Here is a 23,226-nt window from a genome sequence, read left to right on the forward strand (position 1 = left end):
CCCTTCCCGCCTCCACCGCTTCCGCCACCCCTGTATCCCCCTCTGAGACGGAAAGAGGAGCTGATGGTCAGTGCTGTTGAAGGAAGGAGTGGAGCGTGTTTCCACATCTTGTGTTTGTTTTGATCCTCTCAGGTGGATATCACAGAACACATCACCGGACCAAAGGGTGAAAAGGTGAAAGTGTATGCATTGATGTCTATTCTGGGGGAACAGGACCCTGGTATTTGTGGATCTCTCTTGACAGTGTTGTTGCTGTTACAGGGCTGCAGGGGAGCCAGAGGCGTGGAGGTACTAGCCCCAGTGATCTGATATCAGCCTCTGTGAAGAAAAGTGGTGACCTGACCCCCGATAAACAGAAGAGAATGTTGGATGGTAGCATGTGTGTCTTTCAGGGTCCGCATGGTCGAATGGGTCCAGAGGGAGAAGCAGGAAGTCCTGGAGTTTTCGGACAAACCGGTCAGAAGGTCATTATTCATGTTCCCTCTCTATTTTATGTGATCTCTCAATAAAAGAAAGAACAGTCCAAGGTACAGCTGTTTGGAATTACGCTTGTTTATTGGCTGTAGTAAATAATGTGACCTAGAAAGAGCGGTTTATGATGAGAGGCCGTGTTTTCCAGGGGGACAAGGGTGAGCGAGGCTGGAGAGGTCTTTACGGCCACATTGGAAGTCCTGGAATCTTTAAGGTACCAGCCAAATAGCACTCAGACCTGTTGCTGTTCTTCACTATGAAATACTTAATTCAATTTAATTTAATTGAACAGTTTGCTCTCCAGACAACAGGGAAGCTTTGTAAGTGCAGGAGTTCCTGGTCCACTGATCACACTGATGCACAAGACACGTGGCAGCTAGGATGATAACAACAACAACAAACATGGAGGAATCCCTGAACAAAAGCAAACAAAAGCATCTGTTTGTTTTTGTTCAGGGAGGTTTTTCACTACACAATGGTCAGGGTTTCCACTACTCTGAATGTACCTGAAATTCTTATAAAATTGAAATTATTGTCCAAATATTTTCAAGACATGAGAAGAGCTTTAGTTTAAATAAGGTGATATAAAAACTTGAATATAGACACCATCGTGATTTATTGTGCTATTGTCAAACTGATGCAGAATAAACAATATTTTGTTGTTTGAATGTATGTATGGATCCATCATTTGATTCAGTAATATACCTAATTCATTCAAATTGGAAAATGTGGCTTCTTGTGGCAAACATTCTCTAATCACAAATTCTCGAATTAATTAGATTTTTTTTTAATCGAATCCCACCCCTAACAATAACCTTAGAACACGTCCATGTTTTTGGTGTTCTCCTCATGTACACACATTTTTACTCACATTCACTCATATTTTGAATTGAGGCTTGACCTTGTGTGTGTCTGTTTTGAAGGGCAATAAAGGTCAGAAGGGTCAAAGAGTAAGCTCCTATTTTCCTTTACATATTTTATATCATTTTATTTGCAAGTAAACCACTGTACAAGAATACAAAATCTTTGTGTTTAAGGGTACAAAAGGTTTGAAGGGCAGCAGCAGGTCCAAAGGAGAGACGGTAGGACTCAAACGTCACTGTACCCAACGTTTCCAAATGTAAGTGATTGTACTGTGTTCGACCTTTCGAAGGGTGACCGCGGAGTCTCGGGTGCAACCGGAGAGAAGGTACCACTCAGCTGAGTAGATGGAGAGATCAAAAAAACAAATGATGATGTCTGCTTGTGTTGCTTTCAGGGCGACCCTGGTTTGTGGGGTGATGTGGGCCAGATGGGTGAGCAGGGGCCCAGAGGAGATCCAGGCTGCCGAGGAACAATGGTCAGACTCAACATCATAAACTTAAAAAAAACTGTCACTGTTTGAAAATCTGTGTGTAGGGGTTGAAGGGACCTCGTGGACCTCCCGGCACGCGTGGCCATGCTGGTCCAGTGGGAGTGCCAGGTCTCACCGGAGAGCCTGGTTTACCTGGACAAGGTAGACGCAGACAAATCTATTCTAAGTGGCATGTAAAGTGACGTGAATGAAATGTTCTGCTTTAGTTTTCATTCTACAAGGTCCGGTGGGAGACACGGGCGGCCCAGGTCCATCTGGGGTGTGTAACTGTTCGCGGGTTCAAACTCCAGTGAGTCAGAGGAACGAGATCCACACTGTGAGTCAGTTCAATGGGTTTATGTAGTTCTTTTTTCTAACACAAGTTGGAGCTGTTGTCTTGAAGAGGACAAAATGTTTTAAACGCTTCTGAGGGCTTCAGAAATATCCCTGTTTTCACACCTGTTCTGTTCGTCCAGATTTACGTGGCAGACGGAAACAGGCAGATGAGGAGACTGCGAGGAGAAAATGTGATGGTGCTGCGGACCGACAAGCAGAAACTGTACATCTACTCTGACTCCCATTGGATCGACGTGCTGCTGCCGGCCGCTGCAAGCAGACTACTCAACACAGACACCTGAAGATGTCAAAGGGTGGCACCTCAGAAAGAAGAGCCTTCATTTTGCTGCTTCCTTGAAAGAGATTTGAAGAAAAATCATTTTTATTTATCCATAACATCAACCCTGGACACACCAGCTTTCCATAGACATATGCAAGCTCATCGCTTCATAATAATGAACATACAGCGTAAAACACCAACGTTTCACATGCTTAAATATTTCATTTAGCCACTGGCTTGTCTCTTGGATTGGTGTTGGCATACAAAGCATTTCTGTTCTGTTTGGTCTTTAGCATCCCCTTGATCTTTTTCTGTGAAGGACACATGACAATAAGGTTTGGTCTCAATGTGAGGGGTTGACCTGTGTGTGGGTGGGTTCATTAAAAGACCTGCTCTCACCTGGACGAGGAAGCATGTGATCGACAGGCTGTAGATCAGCAACAGACCGCAGGCCACCCACCAGGGGATCATGTGACTGACTGGTGAGCTCGAGCTGAGTTTCAGTGGAGCGGCAGTGGTCGGGGCCGCTGAAGCCACACTTCCTTCTGTTGATCAAAGCATGTAGCAGTTATGAAATAGAAACTCAGACGAGTATAAGCAAACGTTTGCGTGTGAATTACCGATCACTACTACTGTCGTGATGTAAACGTCCTGTCCGACCGGTGGGGGGTAACGCTTCGTCATCGTGCACTCATATGTTCCATTTTGAGGTTCCACATCAAACTCACCAGAGAACTGCACGCCGGATCCTGGTGTCTTGAGAACACATGTGGCAGAAGGTTAGAACGCTAGAAAGCATCGTGGAAATAGTCACTAGCACTACGGTCTGCAGTGTAAATAATGATGCATTCGACATGTACTTATGGGATGAGTTTATGATGTATGTTGCACTCAGTGTTGGGGAAGGCTCTCTGTTAGGGTAACTTGAAACTACATTAAGTGTAGTATTTTGGACAAAATAGATTCCTATCACTGAAGAACCGTAGCTAGTTTTTTTTTTACACATTTATCCACAAGTATCTCTGGCAATTTTTTTTATATCGCTCACTATTTTTTTAGTAAATATGCAAAAAGCCCCAGCTAAAAAAAAACTAGCTTTAACTACTACTGTCACACTTTAAATAAATCAACGGTATTGAAAACTTTTCATAGCCTCCAAAAAAGTGAACCGGCTCCGTCGTCACATGACCAAAAGTGTCGCACTTCGTTGGTGAATAGCGCGTCATTCTGCACGCACGTGTTTATATTGACTAACTCAACACAAGTGATGTTCGATTCCACTGATTACCTTTTCGATCCGATACTGAGTAATATTCGGGGTGGTATCGGCGACATCGATATCGATACCGATACCGATACGAAATTAGGTTCAACTATCGACAAACAATTATTATACTGCCAACTCAAAACTGAAATTGCTAGTAAAATATTTAAACAAATAATGCCTTTGTAATTGCACTGTGAAATCAATATAAATTATTCATTCACATTATATATATATATATTTTCTTTTTTTCATTTAATAGTTTAAGTTTGATTGAAAATAATACAATATTTGGTATATAAACTTGTGTTTTATTAATCTTAATCAGGATCTCAATAGTTTTGTTACTTTTACTTCGTGTTCCTGTTAAGAATATACATTACCTCAAAATACTTAAGTATCGAAAGTATCGATATTTTGGTTTGAGACTCGATTTTAGAGAATCAAGATCCGGTATCGGAGGTATTGATATTTCAGGATCGATCCGCACATCACTACTCAACACTTAGCGGGCAGATTGTGTGTAGCTTTGGTGTCATGTTTGTTTTCTATCTTCACTGCGGTGAAGTCGGTGCAGGTAAATGATTTCCGCGGTGCCTTCCTTGGCACGAATGTAGCCATTGAGCGACTCGGCTTATGTCCTCTTGGGGCCACCGTAGTTGGGAGAACCACTACAATGAACTTGTTTGCACTGATCGGAAACGTGAGTAAACGTGTTTTTAGGAACATACAAACAATCAAAATTGTGTGTAGTTTGAGTTGTTTGACTACCAAATAAGATCATAAAAGACCTTTACTGACCTGGTAAAGCACCACTGTGGTGAGGATCTTTTTGTCACGCTCCAGTATGATGGTGACGTTTGCCTCACTGGGTATTGGAGGGCAGGGTATGGAGACTCGACCCTGCTTGTTAACAATCTGTCTGTGGACTTTATGGAGCGAGATAAACAGATTTCATCAGTGTCTTTTGTGACATAGAGTATGACGTCCACCATTTTAACACTGACTATCATGAAGTAAATTTATTATTAAAATTTGTTGTGACATTGTCATTGATGTAAAACAAACTTTTTTTTTCCCACACCGTTTTTATTTTGTATTTTTTTGGTGGTACTTTTTTCATCAGCTCATTCTACTTGTAGACCAGTTTAGCCTCAAAATGCCTTGCTATATATGCTATGCTATATATATTATTTATTTATTTATTTATTTTCTTCTGATTACTCGTCCTGTTTTGTCTGGTTTTTTTTCTACCTAGCATAAACACTGAAAGCGATATGAGACAGTTTCTCTTGCCACGACAGTATCGGTGCTAATTCTGACGCTTGAGATACTCTGCATTCAACAAAATAAAAACATTTGCCTGGGCTGACAAGGTTGTGAAGAAAACTCTAGTTTTAACCAAAGTTTAAATCAGAAACAGGTCTGTCATTGTTTAGATCAGCAGTGTCAAGCTGACTTTGCTTCAGCGGCTGCAGTTTTAGGGCCACAGAACAGCAGAATACACAAAGAATGAATGGTGTCTTAAAGTGCTCAATGTCTCGATCAAAATAATTTCAACATGGTCGTACAAGAGCAATCGCTTGACTTATTAAAGGATCCCATATTGAAATCCACAAACGCATGAACATCTGTCAAAACCTCAACTCCATGTGGCTGGCTGTGGCCTCACACTAAGGTTTTTTTCAAGTCAGTTTCACCCTAATATTTGTTGACTTCTGAAGAGGATTTTTAATATCTTCAATAGCGATTATTTAATCTCACTTACTTGTCTTTCTTTGTCCACTGGCCAAGCATGCAAGCAGCACACAATGAAACACGACGTACCACCGTAGTGCTTGTCGTTGAGACATCCTGAGGTATTTGGAGACAAAGCAGTTTGTCTTCTGTCAAATGCCTGTGGTCTTCTCGCTGAAAATGTTCCGCTGCAGAGTGATTCACACTTCCTGTATCAGACACACACATACTCACACACTCATACTGTCCATGACTGCGACAGGAAAATACTCCACATATAAACCAAAACATTTTTTAGCATAATTCTGAAGATAAATACTAAGTTTGATCTCCTCTCAAATGAATCGAAGATGACAGTTAACCCGTTCTACTGACCATCTTTGTGCCCCCACAAAGAACATGTGTGGTAAAGCTGTTCCTTTCTCATCACTGATACACACGCTGGTGTTTTTGTCATTGAAAGGGAGATGCCCACGCCTGATCAGTTCTTTGTGCAGTGGCAATAAAAGGGCATGGAATTATTAAATCTGCATTTTGGTTTAAGAATCCTACTTTTTAATCTAAACTGCTCCTCAATATTTTTTTAATGTGCAGGGTTCATTCCTCACGATGTGATCTTTGACCTTCCTCACACACAAATCTACTTTGTCTCAGTCAGATTTCCAATGTTACTCTCGCGTTATTACGCGATAATGTGGGGTTGCGATAAACACTTCACTTGATCCGACTTAACAAATGTATGTTATTTCTTCCGCCACTAGGTGTCGCCCTTAGCTCAAACTCAAGAGACCCGCTGTCAGTCGGGGACAAAACCTGTCAATGAATGGCGGTGAAACACCGTCGCTCCGTTGTTGCCCAGCCTTCAGAATAAAGGGGTTTGGTGCGGAAGGCGAGTCCGGATGGAAGTGTGACACGGCTTTGAGATGATCTCGGGGTTGGGCAGGACAGGAAAAGAGAGACACCGGGGACGCGCTCAACATGCATGCGCGCACCCGGTGAGTTTTTGGGATCCGGTGCTGCACTATGTATATGTCAAGGTAGTGTCATAGAACCGGAAATTAATCAGCGGCCCCTTCAAAATAAACATTTCCGAAACCAACATTTGGAACGTTTGGTATTAGTTTCACTGAGTACTAATTTCCTTCATTACTCTTATGACTGTTTATTTGAGATGAGTTAATTGTTTTCTTTTACTATTCATAAGGTCATGGGCACTATGTGCATAGCCTTATTTCCTCCACAGTCTGTTAAAAAAAAGAGTATTTTGTGTTTTGCGTTTTAGATTTTACATTTCATACTTGTTTTTACGGAGCATGTTATGTTACAAACAAAACTTCCTCTGGGATAAAGTTTTTCTGATTCTGATAAAATAAAAAAGGGAACTTGTGTAGGCAAGTGCCTCGTTTTAGCCCTGCAATGATATTAAATCATGAAAGACTAATAACCAAGACATAAAGCATTATTCATTTCCTTTAGCATAATAGTATATGGGAATATGTCCACTCAATCTTTGAAAATGTAGTTCACTTGCATGAGTGTTTTTGTGTGTCAGAGTCGGTGGTTATTTTGTGATGCATTTTTACACCCAACACTGCAATTATGCTAAAATTTAGCCTTGGAAACTGTTGTGAATTTGAAAAAGTGAATTATGGTTGGCCGCTTGTATGGATGAGTTTAACACCCTTGATCTAATTTAAGAAGCGATTTGTTGTTCATGTAATGGAAAATTTGATGAAGAGCGGGAGTGGATGCCAGAGTAGCTGACGCCTAGTCAGCGCTTTATTATGGAAATCTGAACCGGAAGTGTGTGTCTGACTCCCTGGGGCTTGACAGAAGTGGCAGCGGTGCTGGGTTCAGTGTGGCAGCAGGGGAAACCAGGGATATCAGGGAAGAGGAGTCGGTCAAGCCCGGGACGTAAACCGGCAGGAATCCACACGAAGCTTCGACCTTTCTCCCGGCGTGGACTCCCCTGTCCCCGGACTCCGTCTCCCCCCCCCCGCACACACGCTGCAGGCTGCGGGGCTTCTCTCCGTAGAGCTGAACGGTGAGTAGCGCGAGCCCCCCTCAACAAAAACGCATCCTTCACCCTGCGCGTCCAGCGTTGTGTCCGCTCCCCGTCATTCCTCCCTCTTTGTTGTGGATCCGATCTGATCCTTTAATTAACATCTGCTGCGATGCAGGCCAATTGATCTCATTAGGCTGGAGTGGGGGGTGACAGAGAAAACGGCTTTGGTGGGATTAAGCGCGCTGAATCGTGCATTGTGCCACTCGTGGGTCCAGTGTTCCGATGCACCGGGAGCGTCTGCGGGGCCTGCGCCGGCCTGCGCGCGCGGGCTCGCCGGGGAGCAGCAGCCGGCTGACAGCGCCTCTCCTGCAGGAATATTTGGGTTTTTGTGCTGCTGCAGCTCTCGAAGGCCGAGGCGTGGCATTCATCTGGCATGACACACACACGCGCACACACAGACACATGGGCGTGTTTGGCTGCAGCTGCCACTCATGTGACTTCATAAATGATTCGTTCTAATTGATCCATGCGACTGCTTTGACGCGTGTGTCGTCGCAGGCTGCACTTTTCAATTCTGCTCCATCAGACATGCAGCTCCGCCGTCCGCCTGCACCTGTACACAACTCTGACAATGTGATCTTTGTTTGCTCTGGGTCACGCAGATCAAAGGACGTTTGAAAGTCCGAACTTAAGAGCTCGAATCCACCGTGTCGCTTTCCTCAAAAATGATTTTCTGCTGGTTAATTTTTGTCACCTTGGATGAAGATAATTGACTTTGACATGGCACTGTTAAAAAGTGGCCAAGCTCTGATTGTTTTGGAGCCAAAGATGATCCTTCAAACGAAGGCTGCCAGGATGTTCCACCTCAGTCTTCATGGGTTGCTTCAATTATTGATGCGAGAAGTGGCATGATTTTAAACGCTCCTGAGTCCACAGTCTTGTTGGAGACACTTGGCTTTCTGAAGGTGTTGTAATTTTCAGTTTCTTCATTCTGCAGTCGCTGACCAAACAGATGTTCTCCTCCCTGCTCTTACAACATGAGGCATGTCTCTACACCGAGCCATTGTTTTCCTGAAATGAGTCCTTCCAAATGCCCCTGAACACTTGCCTAAATGTGTGTTAGTGTTGGGTAAGTGATGTGGCGTTGTGTGTCGGCCTCTTCAGAGCTGACAGAGAATCCACATCTTACACATGTACATGCTCCAAACTGGGGCAGACTTCCCGTCTCCCAGTGGTGTTGGAAGGTTAGCTGGGGTATAAAAATGCCCCCGTCCTACTTTAACTCTAAGCTGCCTGGATACAGTGAGACCCTCGATTAAATATGACTGAGATTCTCTCCACTGAGGAGACTCTGCTCCATCAAAACAACACTAATACGTACTAACACATTATGCTGTTTAGGTATGACAATTGTTTTCATTCTCTAAACAGATAATGTCCACATCATTAATAAATACAGTCCAGTGTAGGAAGTCTCTGAATGAGTATCTTGACATTTAACCCTTTAACCTTTAGCTGTATCCATAACCCACGATGACTGTTCAAGCATATTCAATATACCTTTGACAAACGGATCCACCTCTTACAATACAGAATTGAAGCGGCTGATGTGAGAGTAACTCAGTGGCTGAAAGAAATGGTCTGTTTCCTGTGTATTTTACCATCACGATTAGTCCTCAAAAACCCATATTGTTGGTTGAATCTACCAAGATGTCCAGCTTCTTCAGTCTTGAGTCTCTCTCTCAGTCTCAACTGTTGCTATTTTGGCAGCCCAGTGTAATATTTGGAACCTTCAGATCGGCCCGTCTCTGAGGATGTTGGTGTCAATCTCTCCACATTCCTGGACTATCATTTTCAACTGCACACACAGAACTGGCTCTGAAGATTCTCTGCCCTCCGATTGAAGATATTACAAATTAGAAAAGAGGCACATACTAACTAAATAAACAAAGAAAAATACAAGTTAAATAGGTTCATAAATGAATTGACTTTGAATTGACTTTGAATTGACTTCTGGTGTAGTATTTCACCTCAAATAAAGAGATGTAGATAGATGTAATAGTAATATTGTAATAACTATATATTAATAATCTGTATTTTAAGTTTTGCTCTAATATTTGTAACCGCTTGTTGAGATCATATTGTCCTTCTATCACACATTCCTCTCACACCTTCATATTATATATATGTATATATATTATATATACACATCAACCGCGGAAGCTGAATGTAGCTTTTTTGCACTATTGAGACACTGAATATTTGGTGCATCTCTAATAATTATTTTTTCCTTCTATTCTATTTTTTTTCTCATGCTATAGTTTTTATTTAACCCTTCAATGGAATATGTCGATTCACTGTGTTTTATACTTCCGATCTCTCTTAGTAATAACATTTTATTACTATGTTTTCATCCATATGTTTCAGTTTACGCATGTGATGCAGTTGTTGACTCATGAAAGACATTATTTCACTTCATGTAGCATTTTTAAATCATTAAAATTCCTGTTTTAACTTCCCATACTTTTAAAGACTATTCATTCTAATGTCTCTGCATGACTGCATCCTCTATCTCTATTTTCAACGCACATGTTGTTAGCATTGTTCTTTAGTCAAAATGCACGAGTGCTCTAGAGTTGTTTCTGTTTCTAAAGGCAGTGTGTCAGTCAAACGCCACTGAATATGATCGAGCCACACTCTGTTATAAGAGACAATGATAAGTAATTAGCCAGGCTCTGTGTACAGCCTTGGGTCAAACAGTTTTGTCAGTTTTGAGAGTCACATCTGCACATCTAGTCTTGACTTGTTTTTGTTTCCGTTGGCAGCGCCGCGGTTGTTAAAAGGCAGATTCTTATTACATCTGTATCAGCTGCAGACGACTCGGTCAGCTGTGTGGAAAAGTCATTTCTTCCTCAGGAAATTCCTCTTCCTCCCCCGGAGAGCGAAGCGACACAGTCCAGTCCCTGACGTTTGATAGCCAAGCCTTCTGTCACATTTGTTGCACCAAGAAAGCCTCTGAGATCTTGTGATGGCCGTGGAGTCTCAGTGCTAATGCAGCCATTACTACGGAAATATTGCTGCGTCACATTATTTATTACAATGTGAGTGAGAGCCTGAAAGCATCTGAAGTTGGACTGCGAGTTGAGACGTCTGGTCAAGTGTAACACATTAGTGGTGCACTGTCTGTTCTGCTGCGTCGCACACATCTTATCGGTGTGTCCCACATTACTGCATCGCTCAGTTTAATGTGCACAGACTGGATTGTCGGAGGATTTGTGGCAGTGAACATTCCAGTAGCACATCCTCGGATGTGAGTCGTGACATCTCCTTCACTCTCAAAGACGGCACAGATCCATCATGCTTGATCAGCAATACAATTTTGGCTCTTAAAACATGAGCTCTGCAACTGTTGCTGTACATTATGGGCCTAGTAGGGGCAGTGGAGGTGCTATTATGAACTGCTAAGGCTTTCGAGTTAGCGCTGGTGAGCTCCGCTCGATAATCGGATGCACTCAAGTTGCGATCCAGCTGATTCAATGGCTCCTGGAGCTGAACCACTGTTGTTGTGCTTTGGGTTATGGAAGCAGCTCCCAGCTGCCAAGTGTTTTTCCCAAGATGCTGATTGGTCCAAACCACAGTGCTTCCACAGCAGAGGCGCTCATCACGGTGCACGAGCTGTGTTTTTGCATTTATTTATACAGTCAGCAGGAGTTTTTAGTGTTTCCTGATGCAGCGCGGAGGTTGAGTCTAAACTTTCAACCAATTGGAATGTTGTTTTTCTTTGCTTATTTGTTGTTTAAGTGGCAGGGAGCCGGCAGCTTTTAGCTGCTACATTGCTACCAGCCGCTAAAAAGCTGCTACTGAGTTCTGTCAGGCATTCCAATATTAATATATTCATTGAGATTCTAATCATGAAAGTACACTAGTACAGTAGCTTAATGGCTTGTTGAGTCTTTGCTAGCGGTGACACCAACATGTCTGTATATGTACATACATATTTCAGTTAAACACGGCTTAGTCTGTACTTGTAGTCGCTACATTTAATATTCAATAAGGAAAGAGGTTTACACTACATCGTCATTTTTCCATATATATATATATATATATATATATATATATATATATATATATATATATATATATATATATATATATATATATATATATATATATATTCAGGTACTGAGGTTGTTGGGTAGCAAACCAAAACATGCGGAGTCATCGTTCAGGTGTTCATTCAATTCCATACTAAAAAGCCTGAACTCACTATCATATTGTGATTTAATTTACATTTTCACAGTTTCATTTTCATGAAATATCATGTTTAATTTCTGGATATGCATTTGAAAGTCTAAGGCAATTGATTTGTGAAATGTTTGCATTGGCTTTTAGAAAGGAAATGTAAACATACTGGTTTTGTGTTTATGTAGTATATACTGTTCTTCAAAACAGCCAACAAGCAACAGACAATTTTATTTATTATATGAAATGCATACTTGAAACTTGTGCTTTCATGAAGCAAAAACCCGGGCTGCTAAAGTCATTCATCTGAGGAGGCTAAACAGGAAATCGTTCTGTCAAATATAGGAAACCCTGTCAAAGGCTTGAGTCCTTGAGAGCCTGCCTCGTCTGAGCTGTAGCTGATCTGGTCATGAGCCCTAAGCTGCAAATGAATCGTTTTAATTGGGGAATTTTGAGTCAAACTCCGGCAACTGGATCCTGCTTGAGTTGTGAGTCATGCGTTAACCCTGGAGGTCTGGCTGACACAGATGAGGTGTAAAACGCCCTAGGAGCTGACCAGTCCAGGAAGGTCGGGCTTTCGATTCACCTGGATTCAGTCAAGTCGAGCTGAAATCCTGGATTAGGTTTTTAAAGAAAGGGGGCCAGCTGAGAGGACTCTGAAGTGCCCAAGAAAAGGACGGCAGGAACACACACTGGTCAGCTGAGTGTTTTTGAAAAAGGTGTGTTTGGGTTTGTTTGTACATGCATCGGTAACGTTGAATGTCTTCTCTGCTGTTTGTTGTTAAAACAGTCGTGGCTGCAGAGTGGATTGACTCAGCCTGTGCTGTGCATGTGTAACACAGACAGACACACATGCTGTAGGAGTAATGCAGAGTCCAGATGAAGCTCCAGTACTTCAGACCCTCTGGATTCGATGTCTCCAACAGTTGCTACAGCCAGATGAACCTGAGATGCTTACTACTGTTAAAATGATTACAGAAGATAGTGTAAATATGAATAAATATTTATTGTTGATGACTTACAAATCCATGACCCCTGACTAACAGGATGAATGTAAACTTGGTTGAGCTGTCACATGACCAAAATATTGCCATTGGATGATGCAGATAACAGACTATATATATAAAAGTGTTTTTAAACCAAAGTAAAACAAAATTTCAGTGTTAAGGTTTCGACTTTTACTGAATTGTGTGACAATAAAAACCCAAGTTTTCATTCATGAGTAAATCTCTGTCCTATCAGCAGCGGCCCATCTCTTCATATGTCGAGCCAGAATACACAACTTTAGTTCTGCGAGCAAAGGACTTCAGTCATTATGAGGTTTCTGTTTGGGTCTGTCTGCTAAAAACACGACAAAAACCACCACAATCACGTCGACCTCAGTGTTGTGTTACGTGTTATCCGCTTTTATTTGATGCTTCCCCTTGTTTTAATGCGTTTGATCATGTGAAATTACGTCTTTAAAAAGAGGCCATTTTCCTGAAGCGGCTCTTATTTAAGCCGTGGTGGTGTGCCTTGTAACGGAAACCCTGCCATTAGCTTGCTGATGCTTTTAAGCCACATGTGTCTTTGTTCTAGCTCCTATCCAGCTCTTTTCCAGAATGGATGAACCAGACTCTCCACTGCAATGTTGCTGGGCAGTAGGGTCTGTAATACTGGGGTCAAAGGTTATGGTCTGACTTTATTTTAGAGCCTAGTCAGTGTTCATGTCCTTGTTCATATTTCAATGTATTTTCTATCAAAAACTAGAAAGACTAAAACTGCTCACCACTTTTGGGACATTAATAACTGTGTAATGACTTATCATACTCCCGGTATCAACCAAGCGAGGTGATGGTTTGGGTTCACAGCCGGCCTTGTTACATATGAGTGGAATTACCGACACACAGCCGTCCTGCCTGTGTTGGCGTTCTCCCTCACAGCCCTCGGAAAATGTAATCTCATTTCTCTTTTTGTCAATGTCTCTTTATTTTCCTCGCTCATGTTTTTCCTCTGAGGTTCACGTCAGATGCCAAGTGGCTCTCTCTATTACACTCCTTTTTGTCTTCCGGTGTCTCGGCTCACCTCGAGATCCAGGACCAGGATGTGCGGCTGGAAATCAGGACGCTGATTTTATTTACCCGGACTTGTCTGCATTCATGTGAATTTGAAGCCGTTGGATCTACTCTCCATACCCAAAGGTCAGACTCTACAAGCTCAGGTTTGGATTGTGAACTGAAGGAGACAGCTCAGTGGAAGTGCTCCGTGGCTCAATGTTAATATGGGAGGAGGAAACAAAAATTATTCAGGTGGATAAATGCCAGTGAGGTTGGTGGGGATTTTTGCCTGGACGTTAAATTTGAGCCTGAACTGTGATTCCTGTGTGTGATGGACTGGTGACCAGTGAAGCTGCTGTTAAGAGGGAAGTGTCCATAAATGTGCTCATCATACAGTACATTAGCTGGTACTTGATGTTTGCATGTCCATAAGGAGTTCCACCTGATAACCAGTCAGGGATATTGTTATAAGTTGATGTCATCCATGGGAGAAAAAGGAAGTCAAACAAGGTGTGTATTGTTTATGTTCAGAGTCGCTGAACTTTGAAGCTCTTATTTGAGAATATGAGTGTGTAAGTTGGCTGAGGCCATTGTTGAGAGTGTAAACTTGTGGAGAGAGGTGGAACTGTGTGTGTCTGTGGGTGAGACACGTGTGGCTGGAGCAGCTACTGTTTTCTGTCCTGGCTCCTTCACATGTAAAAACACTCACTTACGCATGAGCCTCAGACCCAAACCTCCAGTACCTCCAGAGCTCAGGCACGATGGTGGAAAGTATGTGAGACGTTTTTCTGTCTGTCGGCTTTTGTTTCAGTCAGATTCCAAACACAAGATTTGGAGATTATTGGTTGGGCATTTTTGCGGTCAGAAGGACACTAGATCACATTGAAGGAACGTTTTGGGGTCTACATATGAACGTGTTGTTACTACGTGGCCCATTTTCCATCTTGCATCTCATGCTGCTTGGTATGGTTTGTTAGACCCCTTTCTTCTTGTATTATTTCATTGTCTAAATCTGTATTCCGTATTCTTGATGAGGAAGTAAAGGTAGACCGTAGACTTGTAAAGTCATCTTGGTTGGAGAGGATGGTTATTGTATGCGTCAGTGTGTGTGGCTCAATCTGTGGCTCTGATTGTTCCTGAGGCTACGAGTGACTCATAATTGTTCCCAATGGAAGAAAAGCAGCTCTTTGTGAAGTCACTGCATCTGGAAATTACTTGAGATAAATCACTCTCTTGCCTCTTTTAATTGCAATTGCTTTTATTGCTTTCCCCGTAATGAGATTTTCTTCCCAAATGGCAGTCTACTTGGCGACTTATGAATGTTTATTTTGGAGGCGCTGAGTCCTATTCTTGACCAACTACAGGGATCGCCCTGGGATCTTTTTTACCTTTAAGGTCCACCTTAAAAATCGGAATCCCACTTGCGAGATTTTCCCATCATTTGGGCTTTTTTTTTTGCTGTTTTTGTCAACATGTAGTGAAATATGACTCACAATGCCAGCACCCTCTCACCGTCTGTCCTTAAGGTGGGCTGTTAAGGTGGTTCTACTTCTAGCACCAATAAAGTGCCCCCAAGTTTTTGGTTTTCTTGCTCTGCAAAAGAAAAAAATGCCCAAATGCAGTCGCTGTTGGTTTGCTAAAGTACTAACCTAAAACATGACCAACAGCTCAAATGATGCAAATTTCTCTCAATAAATAAATAAAAATAAAGTGTGGTATGTGTTATTTTCAGAAACCGTCTTCTAATGGGAACTTATCGCAGTCTCTAGTTCGTTGATAGCTGGTTTTTCTTTGTGAAACAAATGTACTTCAGCCTTCTTGCCTGAAAGGCGACTTCTATTCATGCCATGACTATGTTATCCTCATGCACTTGAGAAGGAAGTGAAGAGATGACCAGCCTCGCTGTTAACCTGGCTGGCTGTCGTGGCTCTGTTCCTGTGGTGGATGGCTGATTTTTGTTTGTCCGTCATTCATAACATACTAGAATATAGGATCCTGAACTGGCTTTACAAGCATGGACCACTTGAGAAACCATGCAACAGTCAAGCAGCGGAAAGGCATGTACCCAGTTTTATAAGGCCGGTCGTAATGTAATGGCTAAACGGGATATGAATTGTCATTCACCACGCGGCAGCCAATGTGATATTAAGAGTCAACACCGCTGCACTTTGTGTTGACACACCCAGCGTGTTTGTGTTTGATTAATTTGTTGAATAAATCCACAGAGTCTATGTGCCGTTGGTCTCCTCTGAGCCTGCGGGTCAGTGACGGAAAGGTCCCTCTGACCCTCATCCCTGTGATTCTGCTGAGTCAGCCAGACTTCTATGCCTGGCGCGCGACTATCCCCATCCCGCTGTAGAAATAAGTGTCGGCTGATTTGTTTTTTTCTTGCCATGATCCCCTGAATTAATAAAACCCTGACGCCGGTGCAGAACACTAGATCCTTGTTTGTTCCCTCTCTTCCTGTTTCTCTGAGCCGCTCACGTTGAGTCCTACCACAGATGTTGTTTCTGGCAAAAATAAAGAAATCTCAACCGTTGACAGAAAAGAGTGGAACGTTTTTTTCCTCTTAATTTAAGACATTTGGTTTGGGTGTCACCGTGTGTGCGTCGAAGGAAAATTCTACTTTCAAACCACTGTCATGTAACAGGAGCCTAAATTGAGTGTGGGCGTAATATATTGACAGGTTTAAAAAAAAAAGAGTGAAAGAAGCTTTATTTCTTTATTGGCATCAAATAGCTGTGAAGTTGACTATCCATTACCAGAATTTCTCGCTTTTAGGTCCTCTGGATATTGAACAGATCACATGTTTCTCTCAGGCGCTCAGTCCAATCCCACCACCACTGAACTTTAGCCAGATTCTGGCTACGCTGCATGTGTGGTTTTGTGTGATGTTGGTGGGAGGAAAACGTTGTTCTGATGGTCCAGTGGAACGTTCTGTCAGAGCTGGAAAATAGAATGTCAGGCGGCAGAGTTGTAGTTGTGGAAACTTCACGCTAAAACTATGGGCTTTTTTATGGCATTTATGACTATTCATGAGTGGTGTGTCACTGGAAGTTGGCAGGTGTAATGATGCTCCTCAGGCTGGGTCGATGAAGATGCACGACAGGAGGTCACCAAAACCGCTGTGGCCGATGCAAAGGTGACAAGACATGCAATGCATATCGAGTACAAATTTAATTTGAGGCGATAATGTAAGGGCCTCCAGATCCTGCTGTATCATTTGGCTTGCTGCTCCACATTTTCCACGAGCAGCAGCAGCAGCTGCCGACCATGACATCCCAGTCTTCTGCGTGGAAACTTCCAGCTGATGAAACCCCCCTCTTCCTCTCCCAGTAAAGTTGCCTCCCAAATGCACTTGAGTCTTCAACGTGTACTGTCATAACCGAGTGGCTATGTAGATGAGGCTTCAACTGCTTGTTTAGTCTGAAGAAATTCATCAGAAGATCCATTCAGATCACTGAGTCACAAAGGTGTGTATCGACCTTTTATTCACTGAGTAACATTGATCTGAGTAAGTTTTGATGTTTATAGCCGAGTTCATCTTGTTACCATCAGAAGAAATGGATTTTTGTTGGGTGTATTTCCTCACAAAACCCTGCTATTGCTAATGTTTCATGCAAAGCAGCGCTTCCAAGTGACTTCATGTTTCTGGCCGATTGCGTATTGTGTACAGCGCTTTTAGAATCTGCAGTTGCTTCATTGCGCTCCACTGTTGATGCTGAGATGATAAAATATGGATGCTTCAGTGTGAGTGCCGTGACTCCACATCCACAACTCTCCTGCCCGCGTCCTCAGCATTATTTAACCCAATAACTCAGTGACCTTGTGTTGAGGCAAAGAGACGGCTGTGTGTGTTTGAGCTCGAGTAGCTGTGATTCCTCCTGACAGATCGGCACTGGGACTGATTCCACTGCTTGTGATCGTGAGGGAAAAGCGCCTGATTCTCTGGCTGTTGTTGTAGAAGTGGAGAACAGTTGAGTCTGTGATTGTCTCCTGTTGTTGTTGCAAGTTAAGTCTGCATCGATGGACTTGGGCTGTAGAGAGGAGCAGGGACGGTGACAAGAGAAGATGAGCGGAGGATTCAAGCTTTGAGGTTTGCAACTTATTTCAAGACAGAGGTTTGGATTCATGTTCCTCTTTCTCTCCTCTGCTGAAGACTTACATCAACATTAACCCTTGAAAAATACTGAAGTTGAAAAATGATCAAACATGATAACACATGTACTGGCTGAAATCGAAGGAGGAAAATGAATTGGACTCTCCTCACTATATCAATGAACTTTACTCCATTTAAAGTTTGCTGCCTTGACATATTTTGTTACAAAATCTAAATTGTGAAATGAGGTTGCTCAACCCACATGGGGGCTTTGGATTGTTTTGAAACACTATGTTTGGATGCCACCCTAGCAACTACTCAATTTTTGCAGAATGGTCAACAGACATACGTTTATACGCTTAAATGCTTTTGAAATAGTTATTTTTGGGCGATAAAAATTCGACACAGCTTATTGGAAAAACAATGCAAACGTGTTATTTCTAATAACCACACGGATATTGTGTTTCTCATGGAACTGCGACACCATGCTGAAGCGCCACTCTTTTACCCAGGGTCAATACTGACGTTTGTAAGTGCTGCCTTCTTCTGATCAGCTAAAGTGAACACTCTCGACTATCAGGCAGCATCCAAGCCTCCATTTCTCATCCGATTATGAGCTGCATTAAAGCGTCAGTGTGGTTTGGTAACTGGCTTGTAAGTTCACATTGATCACGTCTAAAAGCGAAGATGATTCAATATATACATGTGTAGATGGTTGCAGATGGAAGTTGGAGATGATTTGTGGAACGTTTTCGACAACTGCATGGGCTTTTTGTTGACCTTGCCTCATCAGGACTCTCTGTAGTTCAAATTCTGTGTTGCTCTTACTCTTACAGTTAATGCTGTCCACCTTCTTTAATGCTCCACTTATTATTTTATTGATAGAAGGAAAGTTATGGCTAATGGCTCAGCTCATTTCACTGTGACGTAGAGGGTAGAAGGTTGCCAAACTTTATCGCTCAGTCAGACATCGGGGCTTCACCATACAGTATAGTCTACTGTTTTAAGGTTTTGCCAACATAGTTTTTCAAACTTATTTAGGAGGGGTAGATTTACTGTATTGATCTCATGTTCACGGGTGCGATGAAAATATTCTTAAATATGACTTACTTTTTATTATTCATTTGTCTTGCTCTTAGTCAGGTTTGGTAGGAGGCCAGTGTTGCGGCAGTGAGGTGTGTGCGTGTTAATGTGACCTGACGTCTGGCCTGGTCTAGTCGTGGCTGCGCCGGATAAGTGTGTTAACCTAGCGACTAAACAGACCAGAATAATTGCATCTTCACGAGTCAGCGTTTCCTGTCAGTGTCAGTGTCGCAGGTTTTCGGTGTAAACCCGAGTCAGAGCAGCTGTAACCTCTGCCGGTAACTGTCGCCCGTGCGGGTGATTCCAGACCGGACCCGTCAGAAGACGAGTTCAGAGGTGTCAAGAGGCAGGGTTTTTTTTCCAATTACACACGCCCATGCTGCCAGGCCGGATGAGCTCATACTTCCCAGCAAGTGCGCGTGACTTGTCAATTCCAAAGTTGTTGTTGCTCTGGGAGCTTTGTTGACAGTTTGAACTGACGCACAGCGCTTTCTTAACCCATGTCTGTAACCCAACGTCTTGTCTCAAATGACATCTTGTTCTGCCAAATGGAAAGTACTTGGATTTTCGCATGTCATCTTCCGTATATTGTCTTTTTTATCCTTGTCTTGTTGTTAACCTCCTGCTCAGGTCTCTTTTTGTAATTGTGTTTTGCCTTACATTTTTTGCTTTATTTACTTTTTCATAGTTTGAGCTTCAAGGTTGTCCAGTTTTCACCTGTGCCTTGCAGGCTTTTAGCCATAGGAGTGTCTGAGCATCCTGTGGACACCCTAAACTGAACTTGGACGCCCTAAATTTCCCATCATACATGTCCGAATGGTAGCGCCATATTACTGGTTTCCAGGAAAAGGGTCTTTCTCCCCAGTAATTTCGCAGAATTATATCAAAATTTGCTGACTCGCATGCTTTCGTGGACGTGAGGCTTTGCCATGTTTGTTTGTGGCCTTGTGGTTATTAGGACGCCCAGTGTCACATTCCTAGCTAAAAGCCAGGTGCCTTGTACCTCTAGGTTCTTGTCTCACCTCACCTCATTCCTTGCCTTGTGTCATGTCTGGTACCTCACTTGTCCTCTTCTCTCAATACTTGACTGGTTTTGGACCTCGACTTGACATCATGTGTTTCACCCTAATAGAAGCGCGTAGAATCGGCTTTCTTACGTCCGGTTCAGTTCTTCCTTGATGTGGAGGTTGTGGTTCGAAACAAGGCAAAAACAGTGAAGTCAGATTTCCGTAGACGCTGCTGAAAGCAGTCAATTAACAAGTCGACACACTGGATCAGAAACTTTATTCCCTCTGTTTCTGATTAAGTGTTCTGCATAAATGATGCTTCCTGTGTCACTGCCACACATGTATACAAGACGGTCCATGTTGACACAGTTCCACAGCTGAAATAACTTAAGCGTCTTTGTTGTCTGTTGTTTGTGTCGGATGTCTTATTAGTTTCACTTGGCGTGAGAGAAACTGCTGCGTTCCTTTTGTTTGCTGCTCATTTTTGAAGGTCAAACTGGTGCACAGTGAGGTGCTTCATAGACACTCAGATTTGATTATCGGTTGTGGAAGTACATGACTGTGTGAGAGTTGTAACTTGTTATAAAAGTGACTGCCGGGAAAAAGCATATTGACTAGGAAATCAATTTCACCAATTAAATGCTCCAGTATTGTCCCACAGCGCTGCCAAACCTCTTGGATTCATGTTCCAACACTCCTGGTCCATGCTCACAGCATTTTCACATTTGAGGTTCACAGACAGTTTTGCTCATTTTACCTGTTTGCATGCCTTCTATGTGTCAAAAAGTAAACACTTTATCATGACTCATGAAAGTCTATTATTTCATTTGGTCAATTTTTTTTTTTTTGGTGTTAAAAAAAATAATAAATCATCGGGATTATTATTATTCCTTTGACAAGTTGCAGGATGTAAATTAATCCGTGAAATGTGAAAAAAAATCGTTTCAAAAATCAAATGTAAAAAATATCAAAGTGCAGAGAAGCTATAAGTGTGAAGTACAATATTGAACAATGTTAGGATTCAAACTGATATATAATCAGAATAATGAGCTAACATGTGAACTTAAATTTAAATAAAACTTTAAAATATAGTTTCTTAAAGTCATGATGTTGAGGTAATAAACACTGAAATATTATGGAAAAAGTTACATTCAACAATAATAAAGGCGATACAGATGGTGAATATAAGACTGTAAGGTAAATGTTTATGATATTTTAAGAATCATCTTCAGGGTCTTGTTTTCCTATCTGTGTTGGCTGCAGCATTTTCAATAGCTTGTAAAGCCTTTGTGCAAATTCTGGCCTCATCTGTGTAAGAAAGTGGAGGAAATTCTGCATGAGCTGAGGGAAGATGGAAAAGGATAACTCATGTGTCTATAGTGGGGACGCTTCGTCTGGTCACCCTCAACAGTCTGACCTGTCCAAGTCCACACAGGAGTAGGGAAACACTCTCTACATGTCTCGTACTCGCAGTGGAGCTTGCAGTTTTATGATCCACTTTCAACTTCTACCGGCCCTGCTGACGTGCCCATGAGCAATGTGCAGCCAAGAAAGCAGACAACTGTGTTTGTCCCAACAACAGTGTAGCTGTTGTTTCCAGTCGTCAGCTCTGAATCATATGAGTCCTGCTAATGATCTTACACAAGCCGGGATTGCTGTGTGTGTTCGGAGAAAGCGTGCATGTGACGTGGTGACATGTGTTTGGAGAAGCTGTGACACACACATTTCCGTTCACAATTAGACATGGATGTTTGAGCCTCGATCAGCGGAGGGAAGGAGAAGCAGAGGAGTCGCATGCACATGATCGACCCTGGAGGAATTTCTCTGGCATTCCCGGGAATCTTAAGGACAAGCGTCTGCGTGGGCTCTCTTCTCAGCTCCGTGCTGAGGTGGCTGTTTGGCTGCCAGGGTTTGTGACGCAACCAGCAGCTGGAGTGACGGCACCTGTGACAGGGGTTTGTTATTCCTGAAAACCAGGTCGGTCCTGGGATTCCTTTGTGGAGAATGGTCACATGACTCCATTTAAATAATTCATTGGAAGATCAATACTTTTATTGGAGCTACATTTCCATGTTAATTTTATGTTAAAGTCAGTCATATGAAATTAGTTTAAATGTTGCACTGACACTTCATGTGAATGTACTTTCCGACACTGCTGTGTGAGAAAGAGCAGATGGACTTTGGCGCCACGCCACTATGTCATTCATCCAAGAGAACCAGCTGAGGAGGTCTGTTCATCAGGACGGGAAACCCTCGAGCTTAAACCCGAATTCATGGTGGCATTTTATAGCTCATTAGCCTGCAGAAACTTCCTCGGAAAAAAAGCTTTTTGTGTATCAGAGTTGGGTGACAGAGTTCACATCCATGGTGGCCTGGATGCTCAGTTTGAACTCAAATGGAAGTCAGAGACCTTTCCACTCTGTGAAACTGGAAAATGAAAACCGAGACTATGAAGTGGATCCTGCATATTAGGAATGAAAGCTTGATATTCAGACACAGAGCATAACTAATGGCATGTCATGCAAGCTGGAAGTCTTCCATCATCCTGAGTGATGTGGTCATAATTTTAAGTGAGTTTGCTGACTACATCAGAGAAACACTCCATCCCAAAAGTCACTGTGACTTCCTGGACTGAAAGCTTTGGCTTCTGGTGACCACCACCGCATTGGTTTTGACTTTGAGACCGCTTGACCGTCGACCTCAAACAAAGGCAGCATCTCGGCCGTGATGCGGCATCAAGAAGCGACAGCAGTGTGTTAGAATGTTATGGCTTTGTCAGTTATTTTTAGGTCACAAACATCCCGCCAGCTCAGCACGAAGGAAACACACACACTAGTGCCACCTGCTGACTCTGCATTTGGTGTGTAGACAGCTGCCGGGTGTGTGCTTACTCCAGGATGGTTTGTGTTGTGGCTTAAGACCTGCTTGTGTTGGCGTCGCCAGATTAGCACGTCCCACTTGACTTTTGGCTTTATTGTAAGGACTGCAGCCACTAAAGGGCACATGACGGCATGCTCTGCTTCAATATACTGTACATGCCCTTTGCTTTTTCAGGATATTCCACCCAGTTTCTTTTGCTTAACCCCAACTGCAGCTGGAGATTATTTCACAGAAGACATAAAAGCCATCACCCAAATATCCCTGCAGTATTTGGCTCAGATTTTGGGCTACTGAAGATACTGATAACATTCCAGAGCCTGTGTATAAAAACTATTTTTTCATTGTTCACTTGGCTCCTCTGGAAGCAGGAGAGGCTCTCAAACTTCCTGAATCCCATACATGTGAGCGAGTCCCTGAACTCCAGTGCTTGTACTGAAGTGTAGAATTTATAGT

The 23,226-nt window shown here is 42.6% G+C and overlaps 2 protein-coding genes and 1 long non-coding RNA gene across 3 annotated transcripts in view; all 3 read left to right on the forward strand.

The window, feature by feature from the left end:
* The first annotated feature begins 163 nt into the window (after positions 1-163).
* On the forward strand, positions 164-645 carry LOC128766419 (uncharacterized). The gene is made up of 3 exons (XR_008415989.1): positions 164-174; positions 262-464; positions 620-645. It is a non-coding gene; the product is annotated as an uncharacterized LOC128766419 (long non-coding RNA).
* Positions 646-1,625: 980 nt separating this feature from the next.
* On the forward strand, positions 1,626-2,518 carry LOC128766216 (acetylcholinesterase collagenic tail peptide-like). The gene is made up of 4 exons (XM_053877673.1): positions 1,626-1,810; positions 1,870-1,966; positions 2,032-2,141; positions 2,281-2,518. The coding sequence occupies exons 1-4, from the start codon at positions 1,763-1,765 to the stop codon at positions 2,440-2,442; spliced, it is 417 nt and encodes a 138-aa protein (XP_053733648.1). The 5' UTR covers positions 1,626-1,762; the 3' UTR covers positions 2,443-2,518.
* Positions 2,519-7,267: 4,749 nt separating this feature from the next.
* Positions 7,268-23,226, forward strand: part of raph1a (Ras association (RalGDS/AF-6) and pleckstrin homology domains 1a) — a 43,496-nt gene continuing 27,537 nt past the window's right edge. The window contains exon 1 of the mRNA XM_053876714.1: positions 7,268-7,465. The gene's annotated coding sequence lies outside the window, so the exon portion shown is untranslated. The remainder of the gene's footprint in view (positions 7,466-23,226) is intronic.

This window comes from Synchiropus splendidus, chromosome 10 (genome assembly GCF_027744825.2).
Source record: "Synchiropus splendidus isolate RoL2022-P1 chromosome 10, RoL_Sspl_1.0, whole genome shotgun sequence".
Classification (NCBI taxonomy): domain Eukaryota; kingdom Metazoa; phylum Chordata; class Actinopteri; order Syngnathiformes; family Callionymidae; genus Synchiropus; species Synchiropus splendidus.